This window comes from Mobula hypostoma, chromosome 9 (assembly GCF_963921235.1).
Source record: "Mobula hypostoma chromosome 9, sMobHyp1.1, whole genome shotgun sequence".
NCBI classification, from domain to species: Eukaryota; Metazoa; Chordata; class Chondrichthyes; order Myliobatiformes; family Myliobatidae; genus Mobula; species Mobula hypostoma.
Genome location: NC_086105.1, coordinates 99,647,653 through 99,668,293, shown reverse-complemented (window position 1 = coordinate 99,668,293; position 20,641 = coordinate 99,647,653). Strand labels below are relative to the sequence as shown.

General features: G+C 44.1%; 1 protein-coding gene across 8 annotated transcripts; it reads left to right on the top strand.

Annotated features, from left to right (window-relative positions):
- The first annotated feature begins 14 nt into the window (after positions 1 to 14).
- On the top strand, positions 15 to 17,171 carry tsr3 (TSR3 ribosome maturation factor). 8 transcript variants are annotated; one of them, XM_063058752.1, is made up of 8 exons: positions 15 to 120; positions 4,685 to 4,802; positions 7,317 to 7,530; positions 10,299 to 10,492; positions 10,967 to 11,137; positions 12,059 to 12,119; positions 12,817 to 13,024; positions 16,010 to 17,169. In XM_063058752.1, the coding sequence occupies exons 2-7, from the start codon at positions 4,685 to 4,687 to the stop codon at positions 12,995 to 12,997; spliced, it is 939 nt and encodes a 312-aa protein (XP_062914822.1). In that variant the 5' UTR covers positions 15 to 120; the 3' UTR covers positions 12,998 to 13,024; positions 16,010 to 17,169. The 8 variants fall into 8 exon arrangements, with proteins under 8 accessions (XP_062914822.1, XP_062914824.1, XP_062914826.1 ...); XM_063058754.1 differs by having other exon boundaries at positions 60 to 158; positions 16,010 to 17,170; XM_063058756.1 differs by lacking the exon at positions 15 to 120 and adding an exon at positions 131 to 147 and having other exon boundaries at positions 16,010 to 17,170.
- Positions 17,172 to 20,641: the final 3,470 nt, after the last annotated feature.

Here is a 20,641-nt window from a genome sequence, read left to right as displayed (position 1 = left end):
GTCGGATTGGTGGAGCGGCCCTGGGGGTGGGTCCACTGGGGCCTCGGTCTCTGGCGAGTCTGACCGGGGAAGAAGGGGTTTCGTGGCGCGTTGCTGCCGTGGACGAGTTTCCGTACGGGGGTGGGTTACAACTCCAACTTAACGCCGGTGAAATAAAGGTGCTTGGCGTGGTGAGCAGGCCGCTGAGGCTGTGGAATGCTCTGCCCATGACTGTCAGTCACACGGCGTGGCCTGGTTTCGCAGGCTTGCATTTGTGTGCGTGGCCCACGTAAAAAGTAATGCGAAGGCGAGACGCAGAATTCAGCGGCAGAAAGAGTAAGGGAAATCCCGAAACACCCGAGAGTATGTTATGGGCAAGAAGGTAACCAGCGAAAGAATAGGGCCAGTCACAGGCCAAAGGAACAATCTCTCAGTCCTGATGCAGGGTTTTACCTGCAGGGTAATTTTTTTGCATCCGCAGATGCAGACTTGTATGCTAGGATTCTCCAGCAGCTTGTTCTTTTGGGGGAGTGATCGAGGTTGGCCTTGTTTGACTAATTTATTATTTTGTGGAGTTATCCATTGTATGGAAGAGGGAATTGTGATTGATGCTGTTTACATAGACCTTAGTTGAGGCCCGCCGATGGTCGGTGTCGACCACGGATGTTGCGTACCAGCTGTCGTACCCAAGTCTGGGCAGTACAATATGGAGAGCCATCTGCTGGCCATGCAGCAGGTTCCCCCTTTCCACACAGCTGATTAATCCAAAGGAACGGCAGAGGACTAATGCAGTTTGGCACCAGTGGCGTCACAGGAATGCTCGGTTGGCAGTCAGCATTGAACTTACCTGCTGCAAGGCCGTCATCTCTGGATTTTTCCTCGGGGTTCACTCCCGAAGCCTTCCCCGTGAATGAGTATAGCCACAAAGCAAGCGGAAGTTTGAGATCAGAACTTTGCTTCTAGATGAGCTACCAGCCACAACCCAGCGAACCCCAATTGCCCGAAGCGACTGGTTTTAAGGTGCCAGTAACCTGCCTTTGCCCCTTCTGTCAGTAAAAACAGTTCTGCTGGGCTTTGTAGCTAAGTCACATGTGAAGGCCAGAGTTGGGCTTGGTTGTCAGAGGTTATTTGAGATGCACTCCATTGGGAGTATTTAACAGGTAGTAGGAGCTTGTCCCCATTACCACCCCAGCTATGACAACCTTAAGGAACCACAGACCTTAATAAGTTACAAATTACCATGTGGAAGATGGGTTCTCCAGGCAACGGCTTGTTTGGCAAATTGGATCAAAGTTGGGTGGTTACAGGAGGTAGGGTTCTTTTTGTAAGCTTATGACCAGCAATTGATTGGTTCTGGGATGCTTGCAATTTGTTGGATACCTTAGCCATCTGAATGTGAATGTAGGGGCTGTGATTAGTAAATTCCAAAGATGTATAGGTTAGGGTACATGCTAAGTTGGTGCCAGATGTATGTGTGTGTGCCCAGCACAGTCCTCGCTGATTTGATTTGGTGCAAGCTGTATGTATGTACTGTATGTTTCAATGTACATGTGGCAAATAAAGCTAACCCTTCTTTAGATCTTTAGTAAGTTTTCAGATGGGAGGTTAGTCTTTGGCTACGGAATAATATTGATCAGTTGATAAGATGGACAGAGGAAAGACAGGTTAAATTTAAAGCTGAAAAATGTGAGGTAATGTATTTTGGGATAACTAATACGGTTAAAATGTACATACCGAATAGCAGGTCTGCAGGAAGTCAAAGGAACAGTGGGATCTTAATGTGCATGCCCAAGCACGAGTGAAGAGTGATTGAGAAGGCACGTGGTATACTTGCTGTCATTAGCCTGCGTACAGAATGTAAGAGCAGGGAGTCTGTGTGCTGCAACCATATTAACAATATTGGAGAACAAATCTTTTCAAAAGTGTTGCTTCCTCAGTCATTTTTTGTTTATTATAGACTGCCTGAAGCTGAACACAAATATAATTTCAGACCACTTGTATCATGTAGGAATTTGGAGAAACAAGAAATTAACTTTTATTGGATATAATGTGTTTAATTGCATAATGGTGCTGAGCCTTTGCAATAGTTCAACTAAGCTAAAAATATTTTGTTGCTGAATTTGATTTGGTCTTAGTGTCGAGGCTTCTCGCTGAAGTATCCACCAATAATCAGTGCCCTGATACCGTTTCTCCATGATGGCAATATCCTGGTGAAACCTTTCATCATGCTCGTCACTGACAGCACCAAGATTTGCAGGGAAGAAATCTAAATGGGAATACACAAAATGAATCTTAGTGACATGTTGCACTTCATGGTTTTGTATGGTTGAAGCAAGTTGTCAACCAGCTGCAGGTAGTTTGGTGCTCTGTAGTTGCAAGAAAACTTTCAACATCCTTGAATGCCTTCCATTAGATTTTCTCTGGTTCCACTAGATGTTTTTCGAATTGCCTGTCAATGATCTGTTTGATTTGTGGTCCTTAATCTTGGTAGCAGTTATTCTGACTTGAATTATGAATTGAAATAAAAAATATAGGTGATTTTTTTTAATGGTGCATGATAATGAGCAGTGGCTGGATGGGAGACTCCAGAGAGTAGTGGTGGATAACTGTTTGTCAGATTGGAGACCGGTGTGCCTCAGGGATCTGTACTGGGTCCAATGTTGTTTGTCATATACATTAATGATCTGGATGATGGGGTGGTAAATTGGATTAGTAAGTATGCAGATGATACTAAAATAGGTGGTGTTGTGGATGATGAGGAAGGTTTTCAAAGCTTGCAGAGAGATTTAGGCCAGTTAGAAGAGTGGGCTGAAAAATGGCAGCTGGAGTTTAATGCTGATAAATGTGAGGTGTTACATTTTGGTAGGACTAATCAAAATAGGACATCCATGGTAAATGGTAGGGCATTGAAGAATGCAGTAGAACAGAGGGATCTAGGAATAATGGTGTATAGTTCCCTGAAGGTGGAATCTCATGTGGATAGGGTGGTGAAGAAAGCTTTTGGTATGCTGGCCTTTATAAATCAGAGCATTGAGTATAGGAGTTGGGATGTAATGTTAAAATTGTGCAAAGCATTGGTAAGGCCAAATTTGGAGTATTGTGTACAGTTCTGGTCACCGAATTGTAGGAAAGATGTCAACAAAATAGAGAGAGTACAGAGAAGATTTACTAGAATATTACCTAGGTTTCATTACCTAAGTTACAGAGAAAGGTTGAACAAGTTGGGTCTTTATTCTTTGGAGTGTAGAAGGTTGAAGGGGGACTTGATAGAGGTATTTAAAATTATAAGGGGGATAGGTAGAGTTGACATGGATGGGCTTTTTCCATTGAGAATAGGGGAGATACAAACAAGAGGACATGAGTTGAGAGTTAAAGGGCAAAGGTTTAGGGGTAACATGAGGGGGAACTTCTTTACTCAGAGAGTGGTAGCTGTGTGGAACGAGCTTCCAGCAGAAGTGGTTGAGGCAGGTTCAATGTTGTCATTTAAAGTTAAATTGGATAGATATATGGACAGGAAAGGAATGGAGGGTTATGGGTTGAGTGCAGGTCAGTGGGACTAGGTGAAAGTAAGTGTTCAGCACGGACTAGAAGGGGCGAGATGGCCTGTTTCTGTGCTGTAATTGTTATATGGTTGTATGATAGGGAAATTTCATGGTGATTTTTATGATCAGCAGCCCAAAATCCATAAAATACACCCAGAAGTATTCAGGAAGCAAAATCTTTGATATTCAGTGTCATTAGATAGGCTATAAAGGAATACTGTGTGTATTTTAGGAAGAATGTGATTGAACTGGAAATAGTGCAGAGGAGGTTCATTCAGATTTTACTTAGGAGGGTGCTTCAGCTGGATTTGGCTTCTTTGTCCTGGAGAAGGTTGGATGGCTGACTGGAATGCCTGTTTGCAAGTTCACTGGAGGACTGTCTGTGTAGGTGGGAGAGAGGAAAGGGGCTTGTTTTGCTATTGTTGTTTTGTTGCATGCTGTGTTCTGTGTTTTTTCTGCCAAGCATTGTGGGCATGATGTGTTGGCACCAGAATGTATGGCAATATTTGCTGGTTGCCCCCCAGCATGTCCTTGGGTTGTGCTGGTTTTAATGCAGGCAGTGCATTTCATTGTATGTACACCCGATAAATGAATCTGGATTGAGGTACAGTGAATCATGAAGAGCATAGCAAGGGTACATAGTGACATGCTTATTGGTTTAACAATGAGGTTCATAACCAGAGGGCACATGTGTTAAGGTAACAGTAGGAGATTTAAAGCATATGTGGCAAATAATTTTTTCACCCAGAACTGGTTAAAATCTGAAATGCACTGCCTAATGCTAAATGTACTGTACTCTTAACATTTGAGAATTCAGATAAATGCACAAAATGCTGTGGCATCGAGGCTTTGGGATGAGATTGGGCCAAGACTGCTATAGATCAGTGTAGTTCGGTGCTTGAAAGTTGACCCAGACACACTGAGCTGAAGGGCCTGCTCAGTGTTCTAAGACTTTGTATTCCAGTCAGATCGATAAATTCTCAGATACAGAATGGAGTTAGTGAACAAAGCGATGCATAGTTTTCTTGTCGATGATCTTATTTCATGGGCTGTCTGCCTAGGTTCTCTTTAATTTTGTGTATTTTTATTTCATGAAATGTTGTGTTAGCTGCATTCCCTGCGCTGTCAACACCTTTAATTCTATTGCAACCACTCCTCTTCAGATGGGACGGAAGAAACCGAAAAGAGAGAATGCTCCTCTGAAATGGAAAGATGTTCGCCATAGGGAGAAGGGCCGATCTTTAGAGTCATTTGAAGACGATCTTAAAAATGCACTAGAAGGTACATGATTGTTACCATGTCCTAGCGCAATACGAAGCAAAGCTTAGTAGGGAAATGCTGTTTATTCCTTGGCCTTCTGCATCGTGTGTGTGTGGCTAATGCAGACAGTGTTCAGACTTTGATTTTGATTGCACTGATAAGCTCTTTATCATGGTGTTGGTCATTTTCTGCCTCCTTTTCTAGTAAGATAGTGGAATGTAACCAGATTGGTCAATCCTTCTCTGTGGAGATCCTTCAGGTGCTGAAAATACTGAGATACTGTACCTACACTCACTGGAGGAAGCCAGCAGGTCAGATTGCATTTGTACAGGGATGTGAACAGTTGACATTTCGGGCTGAGACTCTTCATCATGATCGGAAGGGAAGAGGACAAAAACCAGAACAAAAAGGTCTGGGAATGGGGAGGAGCACAGGTTGGCAGGAATAGGTGAGTCCAGGTGAGAGGGGATAGGTAGATGGGTGTTGAAAAAGAATGATATGAGGTGATTGGTTGAAAAGGCAAAGGGCTGAAGAGGGAGGATTCTGATAAGCAAGGACAATAGATCATGGAATAAAGGGAAGGAGATCCTTCTAGAGGAAGGTAATGGTAGGTTGAGGGTGGAGAGGGGAAGGAAAGGGCTGAGGGTTGTTACAGGAATCGGGGAAACATCAAACCTACAGACAAGTGTGGTGCTGTTGTAGTCTGGCAAACCAACCTCTACCATTCTGAGGAGCGACGGCAGCTCTCCGACACCACCTCTGTATCAGGATATCACTGAGAAGCTTCAGGCCATTGTCATCATTACTAACCATGTCACCTTTGGAGATCTCCCACATACAGCCACCTTGGACTGCTCATTTCAGTACCTAATTGCCCTGGCAGTTCCATGTTTCTGAACTTGTGTCCGCATATCTTGACTCACTTTTGCCCTCTTGGTGCAGTCCCTTCCCACATATATCTATGATGACACTTCACATGTTCTCCTTCACCTTGACTTTCTGTTCCCCAGCCCTGACCACCCTAACTTTTGCCATGGATGTCCTGTCCCTGTACACTTCCATCCCTCAGCTTCTTTCTGGACAGTGGACCCTATCAGTTCACCTTCACTTCCACCCTCCGTCTCAACAAATTTTCCTTCAGCTGCCCCCCACTTCTTCCAAACCATAGGTGTTGTTTTGGGCTCTAGCTCTGCCTGAATTTTCATCAGCTATGTGGACAAAGTCTATGTATTACACTGGAAACGGTCCACAACTGTTTTTCGTTATTTAGACAGCTACATTGGGGCTGCTTCCTGCACCCATGTTGGACTCATCAGTTTCTTTAACTTTGCCCCCGACTTCTACCATGTCCTCAGATTTACTTGGTCCATCATTGACACCTCTCTCTTCTTTCTTGCTCTCTCTGTCTTCATCACTGGAGGCGGATTGTCCACTGACATCTTTTACAAACGCACTGACTCCCACAGATATCTTGGTGATAGTTCTTCCCACCTTGTCACTTGGAAAAAATGTTTTTCCTTGTCCTCAGTTCCTCTACCTCTGCCATATCTGTCTTCATGATACAGCTTTGCATTCCAGGACATCTGTCCTCTTTTTATCAGAAAATGGGGTTTCCCTTCCACTGCAATCAATTCTGTCCTCTATTTCCCGCACATCTGCCCTCATTTCATCTCCCACCCCACTATTAATATAACTGGATAAGAATTCCCTTGTCCTCACTTAGCTCTCCATGAGACTGCATCAAACATGATATTGTCTGTGACTTTTGTCGTCTACAACAGGATTCTACCACCAGGCACACATTCCCTACACAACCCATGTTCAGGTTTTCTGCTGGGATGACTCTCTCCGCAACTCCCTTGTCTGCTCGTACTATCCCTCCAATCTCTCTCTGAACACTTGTTCCTTCAACCATGCTTAACGCTGCACCTGTACCTGCCCCTAAACCACCCCTGTCATCACCTTTCAGGGCCCTAAACAATGCTTCCAGGTGAGGCAGCACTTCACCTTCCTCTTTTCCTCCCTCTCCCCTTTTCCTTTATTCCTGTGACCCCTCACCCCCTCTCTTCCCCTTCTCCTACCCTGACAACTTGTCCATTTCCTCCATCTGGTTCCTCTCCTGCTTCCCTCATTCCATGGTCTCCCATCCTCCTGATTCAGATTCCGCTTTGCCCCTTCCACCGATCACCCACTGACTTCTCACATAATTTCCTTTCATTCCTCTTTTCACCTCTCATTTGGACTCGCCTCCCACCTGCCAGCTTGTGCTCCTCCCCTTCACCTTTTTATTCTGGTTCTGCCCCCTTCTTTTCCAGTCCTAATGAAGGCTCTCTGCCTGAAATGTCAATAGTTCATTTCCCTCCATAGACGCTGCCTGACCTACATCATTCTTCCAGCATTTTGTGTGTGTTACTCCGTCTCACTCTGTCTTGAGTTTCAAATATTTTTTCGGTTGCTGCTACTGCAGTATCTCTTGCGCGTGCGTGTGTGCACATGTTGGTCTCTAGCTCCATGGTATCTGATTTTTTTTTTCAGCTGCTGCTAATGGGGTATCCGAGGATGGAATGTGCCCGAAATTCCGCTTCCCATGCCCACTGGCTATGTGGGAATTGGGACACTGTGATCCAAAAAGATGTACAGGCAGGAAACTTATTCGCAAAGGGTTTGTCCGCAACCTGTACATCAACGAGAGATTCAGCGGACTAGTTCTGTCTCCTGTAGGAACCACATACGTCTCCCCTTCTGACAGGTAAACACAACATCCATTAAGCCATGTTAGACCACTTAGAGCTTGAAAATTGTCCATAGACTGAGCATTGCTACTGTCCTTGAGTGGTGCTCAGTTATCAATGGTGCTGCATGGTTTGCTTCTTGTGATCACAGATTGCGAGTGTTGCAGGCCGGCCCTGTTCTCTACATGTCAGATCTTGACCGGCAAACTTAAGTATTGTATGTGTGTGGAGCCTTTTGGGTAACACATTTTTATTTTTTATTATTAAGAGACACATCACAGTGACAGGCCCTTCTGGTCCAATGAGCCAGTGCCACCCAATTACACCCATATGACCAATGAATCTTCTAGTCTGTACATCTTTGGAATGTGGGAGTGTTACGTACCCCATAATGGGTTAAAGAACCAGCAGAAATGAAAAACAGCTGGAGTCTGGTATTGCTATTTACTAAAGCTCGTTTATTAGTAACTACACAATACAGTAATATAAATTCAGATATATCAACCAGGTTAGCAATGATTATATATAAGCGTGGAAGTAATAACACCAGGCTTCTTCGAGCTTAGGAGGTAATTGGATACAGTCTTACGATGATAGGTAGAATTCAGTTCGTATTATTGAGTTGAGTAGTGTTGGAGAGAGAGAGAGAGGGGTTTTTTCTTCAGGTAAGCAGATGCCGTCGATTCTCCGTTGTCCTCTGAAATCCTTTAGAAGTCACTGAATGTGACCACGAAAAGGAGACCGTCTTTTGTGGTTAAGTTATCAACCCAGGCGAGGGTTGGCCACACTAATAACTTCCCACCAGTCATCCCTTGTCCACACTGCAACAGCGACTGATCGATCCTCCAAAAACCCACCTTTCTGTGGGCACAATAAAGTTCATCCAGTGTCCAAAACCATGTGTCTGTCTAACAACCAGCTGACCTTATATTTATCTCAGCATGCTGAACACCAGCTGTCCATCACATAACGTTGCCGTCGGTTACCATGACCACTCACGAGCTGTTCGTTGTTCTCTCTCTCTAAGAACTCACGAACAGGTATAAACACCATCTCAAGGCAGGCTTCATCCCTCTCTCTGTAACAGCTCAAACAGTGTCCAAAAGTCAGTCTCGGTTCCTCTCTTGTGCCTTAAAGTGACAGTCCACAGCAAATATGAACCCCATAACAGGAGGAAACCAGAGTACCCAGAGGAAACCCATTGGGTCATGGGGAAAAATGCAAGCTCCTTACAGGCAGTGGCAGAATTGAACTCTGGTCACTGGGGCTGTCATAACGTTATACGGTCTGCTAAGCTGCCTCTGGCCCTGGAAGTTATGCCTGCTCTTGGATAGACTTGAGATTCTTGAGTCCTGTTTCAATTTTTTTTTGTGTCTGAGCACAGCTCTCCAAACATTGTACAAAGCGTAGGAGTTGGTAGTTTTGCCCTGTGGGGTTGCCCTGTTGATCCCCTTACTGGCTAATCCATCTCATTACCACATTCTTGATCACTTCCCATATCTTTTGATTCCATTTGTGTCTGGAGATCTGTTCCCTTAAATATATTCAGTGACGTAGTTTCATTGCCTTCTTTGTTATTGGAATCCACAGGTTTACCATTACCTGTGTGAAGGAATTTCTCATCTCCAAAATGTCTTGCCATGTATCCTGGTTCAAGGCAATTCTACCATGTCCAAACAAGGGGAAAGTCATTCCTGCATTCAATCTGGCCCTAGTTTAGTGTAAATGTGATGTCCTGTCCTAAATGCTAATGAAATACAGGCCTAGTTCACCCTATTTCCCCTTGTATGACAGTGCCACAAATCAGTCTGGTAAATTGTTGGATAAGGAGGCTTCAAATGCTTGCAATACTCTTAAATGCAGTTTCACCGGAGGCTTTGTCTAATTATAGGAAGATATCCTTGCTTCTGCGATGTTGGCCAACGTATTAATTTCCTCAACTTCGTGCTGTACCTGTCTCATTATTTTCAGTAAATTGTATACAATGATACCCAGACCCCTTTGTAGATAAATACAAACCCCATTTCCAGAAAAGTTGGGATATTTTCCAAAATGCAATAAAAACATCTCTTGCAAAGACTGAGCCTTTGATGGACGCTACTTTTATACCCAGTCATGATACCTCACCTGCTACCAATTAGCCTGCTTAGTGTGGAGTCTTCCAAACTGGTGTTACTTGAATATTCTGTGCACTTTTCAATCTTATTTTAACTCTGTCCCAACTTTTGTTGAGTGTGTTGCAGCCATCAAATTCTAAATTTGTGTATGTTTACAAAATACAATTAAGTTGGTCAGTAAAACTTTTGAAAATCTTTTTGTACTTTTGTCAGTTAAATAAAGGTTCATGTGAATTAACATATCACAGGTTTTTGTTTTTATTGCACTTTGGAAAATATCCCAACTTTTCTGGAAATGGGGTTTGTATTTCCCAGTATTATTGGTATTACTTTTTGTCTTTCCTTTTTTTCTTACCAAAGTGGGAAACTTCTCAATCATCCATGTTGAACTGCATCTGCAATGACTTCTCTGACTTATAACGTTTTTCAGTTCTGATGCAAACGTTGTTCACCTAAAGAATTAATATTCTTTCTTTCTCTGTCGGTATTGTCTGAACCTCTGAGTATTTCTAGCACACACGTTTGCATTTCAAGCTACCAGCTCCTGTAGTATTTTGCTGTTAGGTTTGTTTGGAGTTGATCCCCAGCACAGGCACAGTACAGAATAAGACCCTTGCTACACTGTCTAATATTCTGTCTGCCTAGTTTTGCATTTTGTACCCCTCCAGAGAGATTGTGGAGCAGCGGGGTGTGGCCGTCATCGATTGTTCCTGGGCTAAACTAACGGAGACTCCGTTCTCAAGGATGAAGGGCAGACACCTCCGGCTGTTGCCACACCTCGTTGCTGCTAATCCAGTGAACTACGGGCGACCCTGCAAGCTTTCCTGTGTGGAGGCTTTTGCCGCCACCTTCTTCATTGTGGGTAAGTTGGAGGAGCTGTGTTGAATGAGTTTCAGATGTGTCCATTCATCAGTTCTGATCTCCCATCCGACGGAGCTGCATGGGCTTTGTGATTCGTAGCAGTCATTGGGGACAGAGAGGTGGTAGTAAGATTATGGAAGGGATTGTAGCCAAACAGAATCCTGCGTTTTCTTGTTTCTGAGCGCAGATTGGATGCAGTACCCAGGAAGGACAGTGAAAGAATGTTGCTGTCGTCTTGGAGTAGAGCATAACTGGCGAAAAGAACTAGCCTGGTCATGGAGAATGGTAGTGTTATGCTTCAAGACAAGAGGAGAGTTATGAAACATAGTACCTGAAGGTTGTACAAGGGTATTGTTGCAGAAATGGGAAGGAGGAAGGAATTGAAGCAGGTTATGGGCGTATAAGGATGGGTTTGAGAGATTAAAATTTGGAGAGAAGACTGACTTATCCTGGTAATAGTGTTTGATTCTTGCAGGGTTTCCAGAACTGGCTGATATTCTACTGAAGAAGTTCAAATGGGGCAAAACTTTCTTGGAACTGAATCAAATAGTCTTGACAAAGTATAGTATGTGCCAGAATGAGGTGGAGGTCCAACAGGCTGAGCAGGAATGGCTTGCTGCGAAACAAGAGCCAGAAGAAGTGGAAGGTAAAACTCATCTTATACACTGCCTTCTCTGGAAGTATTTGTTCTGTGTAGGTACAGTCTCTATGGTCCTTTTATGACCGAGTATTGATAGAGTTTGCTCCTCTTCCAGTAGGTGTGTCTGGCTGGTAAACTGGAGCAGTAACTGTGCTTTCCTCTGTTGGGACACTAATGAAATCCAGTGAGAGCTTGCACTTTCAAGGGAAATTAGATTAGATTATGAGGACGCTCAGTCCTCGTTTATTGTCATTTAGAGATGCATGCATTAAGAAATGATACCATGTTCCTCCAGAATGATATCACAAGAAACACAGGACTGACCAAGACTAAAACTGACAAAAACCACATAATTATAACATATAGTTACAACAGTGCAAAGCAATACCATAATTTGATAAAGAACAGACCATGGGCACGGTAAAAAAAAAGTCTCAAAGTCCTGATAGCCCCAACATCTCACGCAGACGGTAGAAAGAAGAAACTCTCTCTGCCATGAGCCTCCGGCACTGCAAACTTGCCGATGCAGCACCCTGGAAGCACCCGACCACAGCTGACTCTTGAGTCCATCCGAAAACTTCAAGCCTCCGACCAGCCCTCCGACACCGAGTACCATCTCTGCCGCCGAGCAACAAGCAAAGCCGAGGACTCAGGGCCTTCCCCTCCGAAGATTTCAGATCACACAGTAGCAGCGGCAGTGAAGCAGGCATTTCAGAAGTTTCACCAGATGTTCCTCCGTGCTCTCATGTCTGTCTCCATCAAATCAGGATTGTGCACAGCACCCTACTTGACAAATAACAGATATTCATCACCAGAGTGGCCGCTGCGCGCTGCGTCGTGCCGCCATCTTCTCCTCTCCTCTCACAAATGTAAAGTAACTGGAAAATGTGAAATGACTTTGTTATTCAAATTATTTCTCTTTTGCAGATCCATTTGATGTTGATTCAGGAAAAGAGTTCTGCAATCCTAATAGGCCCATGCTTGGAAGGTAAGGGCTAAGCCCGTATATATATTTAATTTGAAGTCATGGAGTCACTGAACACTACAGCACAGAAATAGGCTCTTCAGCCCATCAAGTCTGTGACGAGTAATTAATCTGCCTAGTCCTATCGATCTGCACCTGGACCACAGCCCTCCATACCCCTTTCATCATGGACTTATCCAAATTTCTCTTAAATGCATCAACCCTGCAACCACCACTTGCAAGTGCTCCACACTCACCACCCTCTGAGTGAAGAAATTCTCCCTCATGGTCCCCTTAAACATTACACCTTTCACCCTTTAACTCATGACCTTTAGTTGTAGTCCCACCCAACCTTAACTCAGCGACGTCTTACTGGCAGCAAACAAAACTGCTAACTACTCAATTCATCACACTTTAATGGAAAGTGAGCACTGCAATCAATAACTTCCCTTTCGGAGTGGAGCTTTTGAACCCCCAGTACAACCTGGCATTTTTGTGGTGTGAAGGTACACAATAGTTGTGATGGATCGAATTGAGACTACGGGACCAGGGCCCAAGAGCTAGGAACCATGTTCCTATGTCGCAAGATCTTATGACTTTCAGTAATGGGGGTGACTTCCCAAGATAATACTTCAAGGATGCCTGGCAACTTTTAAGCTCATGGAAATTGTGAGAATACTTTGTTATATTCACATTTCTTTGTATCTTTCACTTAATGTTGTTTAAGAACTGTGGAGCTTGAAGACAAAAGTGATGAAGACCCTGAGGAAGAAGATGAAGATAGTATCCCAGAGGAAAGAAATGAAGCAGAGGTTTGCAGGGAATGTGAAGAGCAAGCATCAAACAGTGAGGAAGAACAACTTCCTGGAAAGACCACTGGGATTGCAGAGGATTGTGGGTGACAATGATGAAGAACTTTGCAGGAATTGGTAGGAGGCTTCCGTCATGGTACTTTATTTTAAAAAATTAGTATGTTCAGAATGCGTGTATATAGTTGGGTTAGAACATGATCTACAGCATTTTACAGGCCTTCAGCCTACAATGTTGTGCTAACCATGTAACCTACTCTAGACACTGCCTAGAATTTCCAACCACATAGTTCTCTATTTTCCTAAGCTCTATGTACCTATCCAAGAATCTCTTAAAAGACCCTATTGTATCCACACATACATCAAACATGTTATTAATTATCATATACTTTTTTAGCATTCTTACAGAAACTCGTGGACCATTAACTATTCTTGTATGTGGCAATCTCCAAATGTTCATTTAAACTGGGCACTAACTGGGATGGTTGTTTTTAAAGCCTTTAACTACTTCACCAAGGATCTCAGACATCACGCTGGGAGGAGGCATTACGACGGCCTCAGTAGAATTGGTCAAATTGAAGAGCTTGCACTTTTTCTTTGTTTTTCGGCGTGTGCGTGCAGCTGCATGTCCGTGTGTGCATGTGATGTTGGCAGGACGATGTCTTTTTCATGTCTTTACAAGGCACGGAGAGAGAGAGAGACTGTGTGACGCCTCACACAGCCATTTCGCAGTATTTTTTCCCTTTATTTTACGAGGTCGAGTTGCGATCTCGACACTCAACCCAGCGTACTCGGGAGCCGCCCCGACTGGATTCGAACCCGGGAACCTCCGTTCCAGAGTCCAGTGCTGATGTCATTGTGCCACCAGCCAGCCCCCAGAGCTTGCACTTTTTCAGTATCCTTAACCATGTAAAGATAGTAAACCATTAGCCTCTCAAGCCTAATATATCATCAATGAGTTTATAGCTGATAAACAGAAGAGATTCTGCAGGTCCAGAGCAACACACAAAATGCTGGAGGAACTTAGCAGGTCAGGCAGCATCTATGGAGGGGAATAAATAGTTGTTTCAGGCCAACTCCTGATGAAGGGTCTTGACCAAAATTGTTGACTTCTTATTCCCTTGCATAGATGTTGCCTGACCTGCTAAGTTCCTTCAGCATTTTGCGCTGTTTTTCTTTTTTACAAAACTTTTTTTTTCTCTCTATCCATTTATGGGATCCAGATTTCAATCGCAGATTGCAGAAGTATATCCTAAGTACAGCTGTGAATGACCTTGGTCTAATTTTTGAATTAAGTTTGAAAGCTCTAATCGGCCCCTCACCTTCTGAGTTACCCCCTAATTTCTGCACTCTTTCTGTGAACTAGCTAGCACTTGATCCAGATACAGTACACTAATACTGCACTTTTCTCCAGCAAGGATAATTTATTCCAAGGACAGAATTTCACACATCACTTGTGGGTTTGATTAGGGCTTTATAAGTCTGTAGCACAATTTCTGTTCCGGTGTACTCTAGTCTTTGGGGTACAAAGGACTGCTTTCAATTGGCTTATTGAGTAACTTGTATGACTGCTATTTTAGTAATATAAACAATTTTCATGCACCCCTAGCGATCATTAGACATTCAATATTTATGGATTTTGAACACTTGGAAATTCTATTTTACCCTATGTTCCAAATTAATAAACTCATTTTTTGAATCCATTTGCTTTATTAATACTTCATTGTAATTTAATGCCATCTTTCATACTGCATTCAATGTTATCCGTATCACCAGCAAACTTGGACACATGTTGTCTTATCCTGTTAATGAAGTGAATAGCTGTGACCCCAGCATTCATCTGCCAAATTGAGAACTCATTCACTGCAATGGAATTATAGAAAATTCATAACACTGAAGGAAACTGTTCATTCCTCTACATTAATGGCAATGTTAAATCTGAGGCCATCCTAATGCCTCCTTCCAGTGTGATGTCTGAGGTCCTTGGTGAAGTAGTGAAAGGGTTTAAAAACAATCATCACAGTTGGTGCCCAGTTTAAATGAACATCTGGAGATTGCCACGTACAAGAATAGTTAATGGCCATGAAATTCTGTGAGAATGTGCAGAAAGTACATGGAAATTAATAACATGTTTGAAAGAATGCACATCTAGGCATTAATTGACTACACAATTGTAAATCAGGAAATGGATTGTGACGCATTCAATGGTAATAAATGTCTTCTGTAGAATTCAGGTGTTCAAAGCCTTAGGAGTTAGTTCCTCCTCCCAGTACCTTCCTTCCTTTTCTCCCATGGTCCACTCTCCTCTCCTGTCAAATTCCTTCTTGTCCAACTCTTTACCTTTCCCACCCACCTGGCTTCACACATCACCTTCCAGCTAGTCCTCCTTCCCCTCCCTCCACATTTTCATTCCAGTGTTTTCCCCATTCCTTTCCGATCCTGAAGAAGGGTCTCGGCCTGAAATGTTGACTGTTTGTTTATTTCCATTGATGCTGCCTGACCTGCTGAGTTTCTCCAGCTTTTTGTGTGAGTTTCTCTAGAAGAATTAGTTGTTATTTTGGTAATACAAGATATCGTAAGGCCTAGGTTAAGTTGATTAGTTATCTGTGTGGTAAGACTTTGACATGAGAACCATGTGGGAAAACTGTCAGGAGCAACAAACTCCATGCTCCTGTTTCTGTTTGACTCAGTTCCAGTGATGAGGATACTACATAATAGTAGTACCTGGGTAGCCTCCAACCTGATGGCACGAACACTGATTTCTCGAACTTCTGGTAATTGCCGGCCCCCCCACCATTACTCATTTGTGTTTCCCTCTCACACCTTCTTTCCTTACCTGCCCATCACCTCCCTCTGGTGCTCCTCTCCCTTCCCTTTCTTCCATGGTCCTCAGTCTTCTCCCATCAGATCTCCTCTTCTCCAGCCCTTTATCTCTTTCACCGATCAATTTCCCTACTCTTTACTTCACCCCTCTCCCTCTCCCGGTTTCACCCATCACTTACTACCTTATACTACTTCCTCCCCTCCCCCCACCTTCTCAATCTGACTTCTCCCCTTCTTTTCCAGTCTCGGCCCGAAACATTGACTGTTTACTTTTTTCCATAGATGCTGCCTGGCCTGCCGAGTGCCTCCAACATTTTGTGTGTGTTGCTACATAGTTGTTGAAGTGAAAGATGGAGATTGTCAAATACCAACTAGTAGTCCAGCTGCATGGATACTAAAATGGACCTGGACTGGCAAATTGATGTGCAACAATCTAATTGGAAAACAGAAGGAACTGGAGCAAGATGGGTATTGGAAACAGGATTTAACTCTGCGGAAATGGGAATAATACAAGAATTTGGGACTAACACTCAAAAGTGGAACCTTGGGTGTGGGATTTGTAGAACAAAGGGAAGTCACAAAGCTGACAATCTGATGATCTCATGCTTGTACTTTACTTTTCCTATTAAGAGTTTGAATAATATATTTTTAATATTAATATGAAATTGGCACAGCAGTGGTGCAACAGACCGTGTCTATCAAGCACACCTTCAATTATATTTAATGTAATTAGAGTTTATTCTCGTCTTTACTGCCCTTTGAGAAGTGGGGGTGGGGCATTTTCTTCCAGTACTAGGAAACAAGTCCTTCCTGTTAAGGCCTCTAAATAATTTTATCAACTTTAATTCCTTCCTTCCTTTTTCCGAAGGAGGATAAATATCAGCCTGTCTTCTGTTCTTAGCTAAAATTCAAAAAGTTGTTAACTGATTTAGAGAAGGGACTCTGCGGAGTTTCCAGTCATACTCGGGCCATTTTATTAAATTCACTTTACATTAATGCAATTATCTAACCAGCTAATCATGTGCCAGCAGCTCAATGCATAAAAGCATGCCAACATGGTCAAGAGGTTCAGTCGTCGTTCAGACCAAACATCAGAATGGGGAAGAAATGTGATCTAAGTGACTTTGACTGGGAAATGATTATTGGTGCCAGACAGGGTGGCTTGAGTATCTCAGAAACTGCCGATCTTTTGGGATTTTCACACAGAACAGTCTCTAAAGTTTACAAAGAATGGTGTTCCTTGTTAATGAGAGAGATTAGAGGAGAATGGCCAGACTGGTTCAAGCTCAGAGAAATGCAAAAGTAACTCAAATAATTACACTTTACAACAGTGGTGTGCAGAAGAGCATCTCTGAATGGACAAAACATAAAACCTTGAAGTGGATGAGTTACAGCAGCAACAGAAGATCACACAGGCTTCCATTCCTGTACCAAATAAAGTGGCCACTGAGTGTAATGTTTTGTTTTTGGTAGCACTGGCATAGTTAGTAGAGCTGCTGTATCACAGCTACGCTGATCCAGACTCAATCCTAGGCCAAAGGGCTTGTTCCTGTGCTGTACTGTTCTCTGTTCTAACACTTGTGTGGCAAGATGTGCAACCCCTTTCTTCTCCGGACGTCTCAGGGGCTGGCTCGTTAGCCCTCGCTGGTAGTTTCCCAACTCAGCATCCAGAAACCCATCGTTCTCTGGTCTCCTACGTCTGAGGTATACATGCTCCAGGCCAAATCCGTGAGATTGAGATGTCTCTCCCACCCAAGCCCCGGTTTGTGTGATTTGCTACCCTGTTACAACTCGTTGCCATGTAGTAACAGACCGCACACGGCATATAACTAAAGATAGTATATTTATGAACATGAACAACTACAGAGTTGGTAAAGGAAAAAAACAAAAAGGGCCTGTTATAATTAAACAGTCAAATGTGCATAGGTTGGAGCTCAACTCTTCCAAGTCACGTTCACCGATCCTCAGTAGGCTCCCACACTTCGCTCCATCGAGTCACGGTCCGTGTGGATCGAATCCCACAATGGGTTCTCTCCAGTGTCTTCTCTCTCCATCTTCCGCCGAATGCTCCCACCGGTGTCAGGCACAAAAAAAACCTGCTCCCCCAGCCTTCTCTCCTGATTGGATGGTCCACTTTCCTAAGCACCTCTAACAATAACCCAACCTCTGCTTCTACAGAAAGACCATTACATCAAATACCCACAACGTTAGCAGTGCAACCTTTACCAGGGCATTACACTCTCCCCACACCAAAAATAGTTACGTCCTCATGACTTTGAGATAATTTATCATCTCCCCATGAATAACAAAGTTTCAAAGGAATTTTGTGTTGTCGGGACCCCTGATTTAATGGCAGTGACATATCTCACTAAGGGATTAGGCGCCACACGCTGTTCCCCCGGTGCGACATACCAGTCTGTCTGGGGGTTTGCTGTCCAATCCCTTCTTCAGTGTCGGGCATCCCTTGGGATCTTTGCTGTATATGTGGAAAGGCCTCCCCCTGATAATTACTCGTGTCTTCCAGCAACTCAGGCCCCCCATCACTTGGCTGAGTTCAGCTTCATTCCCAGTTACTTTAGAGCCCAGTCTCCCTTCATCGTCCAGCTGCAAACCTCAGCGTAGGGAGGTTTGGGAATTTTTTGTCAATTATTGGGGAGTTCGCGTAGGGTAGCATTCCCCACACCCCCATTTCCTCATCCTCTGAGTCCGTACCACACTCAGTGGTTCAGTCCCTTCCAGGCCTTTCCGCTGCTTGTCCTTCTGTTCTCCCACGTCACCATAGAGTCCACCTACTAGGTGTAGTGTCCAGGTCAAGTTCTGGGTCAACATGTACCTCCTGTCCCAGAGGTCAGCCAACTTCTGCTTCCCTGGTAGCCCGGAATTCTTTATGAGAACTCTGTCTCCAGGAACCTAACCTTTTGACCATATCTCCTCTTATTTCCTTGATTTTGTTTGGTAGCCAAGACCCCGGCTAGTTCATAAGCCCTTTGACTTTCCCTCCTCATATCAGACACACACTTCAGGTAAGTCTGTGTCAAATCTCCCCCGCCTGCCTCAAAACAGAGGTCAACAGGCAACCTCTTTTCACACCCAAACATCAAGTAATACGGCGAGTATCCGATGGCTTCATTCTGTGCACAGTTGTAACAGTGGATCAAATGTCCAATATGTTGACTCCACTTATTCTTCTTGCTGATCTCCAGGGTTCCGAGCACGTCTAGCAATGTCCGGTTGAACCTCTCAGGCTGGGGATCACACTGCAGGTGAATAGGGGTACTTCTCGACTCATGTACGAGCCTGCTCTCAAAATCCCTTCCCTGATTGCTAGGTCGGGGGTGGGGGGCATAATGAACAAAAGAATATTTCCATAACACTTTGGCCACAGTGGACGCCCTCCGATCGTTTGTGGAATGCCTGGGCATATCTGGTGTAATGATCAGTAATAACCAAGTCATTCGCCCTGTTGCTTGGATCAGGCTCTATGGAGAGGAAATCCATACACACTGGGTCAAGTGGGATAAAGGAGTGGCCCTCCTAGGCAGTGTCTTCCTCTGTATACATCGAATGCATGACTTGCAGTATTCTTTGACTTCTGGCTTCATTCGAGGCCAGTAGAACCGATCTCTGAGCACTCCATAGGTCTTGTCAAATCCCAAATGACCTGAATCATCATAAAGTGACTTGAACACAATCCTCTGATGCTTCTCAGGCAAAGCCAACTGGGAACACTGAAGCCTGTCTGGAGGAGACATGACCTGGTATAGAATCTGTTCCCTCAACTCTAGTTTGTTCCTTTCTCTCAGCAGTAGAGATACAGCAGCGTATCATCTTTTCAGCTTGGCCATATTCCCTTTCACAACTGCTGACCAAACGGTACCTATACAAGGGTTATCTGGCTGAGCAGCGGCCAGCTCGGGCAACTGCTTTGTATTAAGAATGGTCAGGTTGCAGTAAGTTTGCGGAATAGCTCAACCAGAAGCTCCCGAATGATCCACCGCTCAATTCTGCCCTTGCCTCACCTCTGATTTTCCGTGATGGAAAATTGGCACATGGCTTTAACTCCAGGTGCAGGAATGCTCTCGTACTCTCCGCCCATTTCTAGATCTTCCTGCGCACATCGGGACAAAGTGTTCGCATCGATATTCCTACTTCCCGGCTGAAATGAAGAGCAGACAACTCCGCCAACCAACTGCGGCATCCAATTTCGCTGAGGTCAAGGTACAGGTAAATGGATCGTTGTCCGTCCTCACCTCGAACTTGACACCATCTAGATAATCACTTGAATTATCCACCACAGCCTATTTCAATGTCAGAAACTCCAGTTTGCGTGTGGGGTGGTTTCGCTCAGGGGATGACAGACTCCAGCTGACAAACGGGGCAAGTCTCAACCCTATGCCCTGATCCTGATACAGAACACTCCCTAAGCGCTCTCTCCTGGCATCCGTATGTAATACATACAGCAACCGGGTGTCTGCAAAAGTCAGCACAGCCGTTTTCATCGGCAGCTCTTTCAGCAACTGAAAGGCCTCTTCACAGTTTGCATCCCATCTCGCTCCAAAAGATTCAGAAGGGCTAAGATAATCTTTACCATCCTCTCCTTTTGTCCTTTCTTTCTCAGAGGAGGGTAACTGCACAGAAGCTGATTTAAAGGGTGACTCACTTTAGAATAGTCCTTCAGGAACCACAGAATTCATAGAGTGTTCACAGTCTGGGTCCTTGGCAAGCTGGTCACCACCTCTATCTTAGACAGATCTGGATCTACTCCATCCTGTCAGACTATGTGCCCAGCATAGTTGACAGACGTCTTACAGAACTGGCAATTGTTGTCATGGTCCCTTCTGGCAATCCCCACCTTGCTATTTACCTCAGGAATTGGGTCTCAATCCCCTCGTTTAATTTCCAATCATTCCCAGG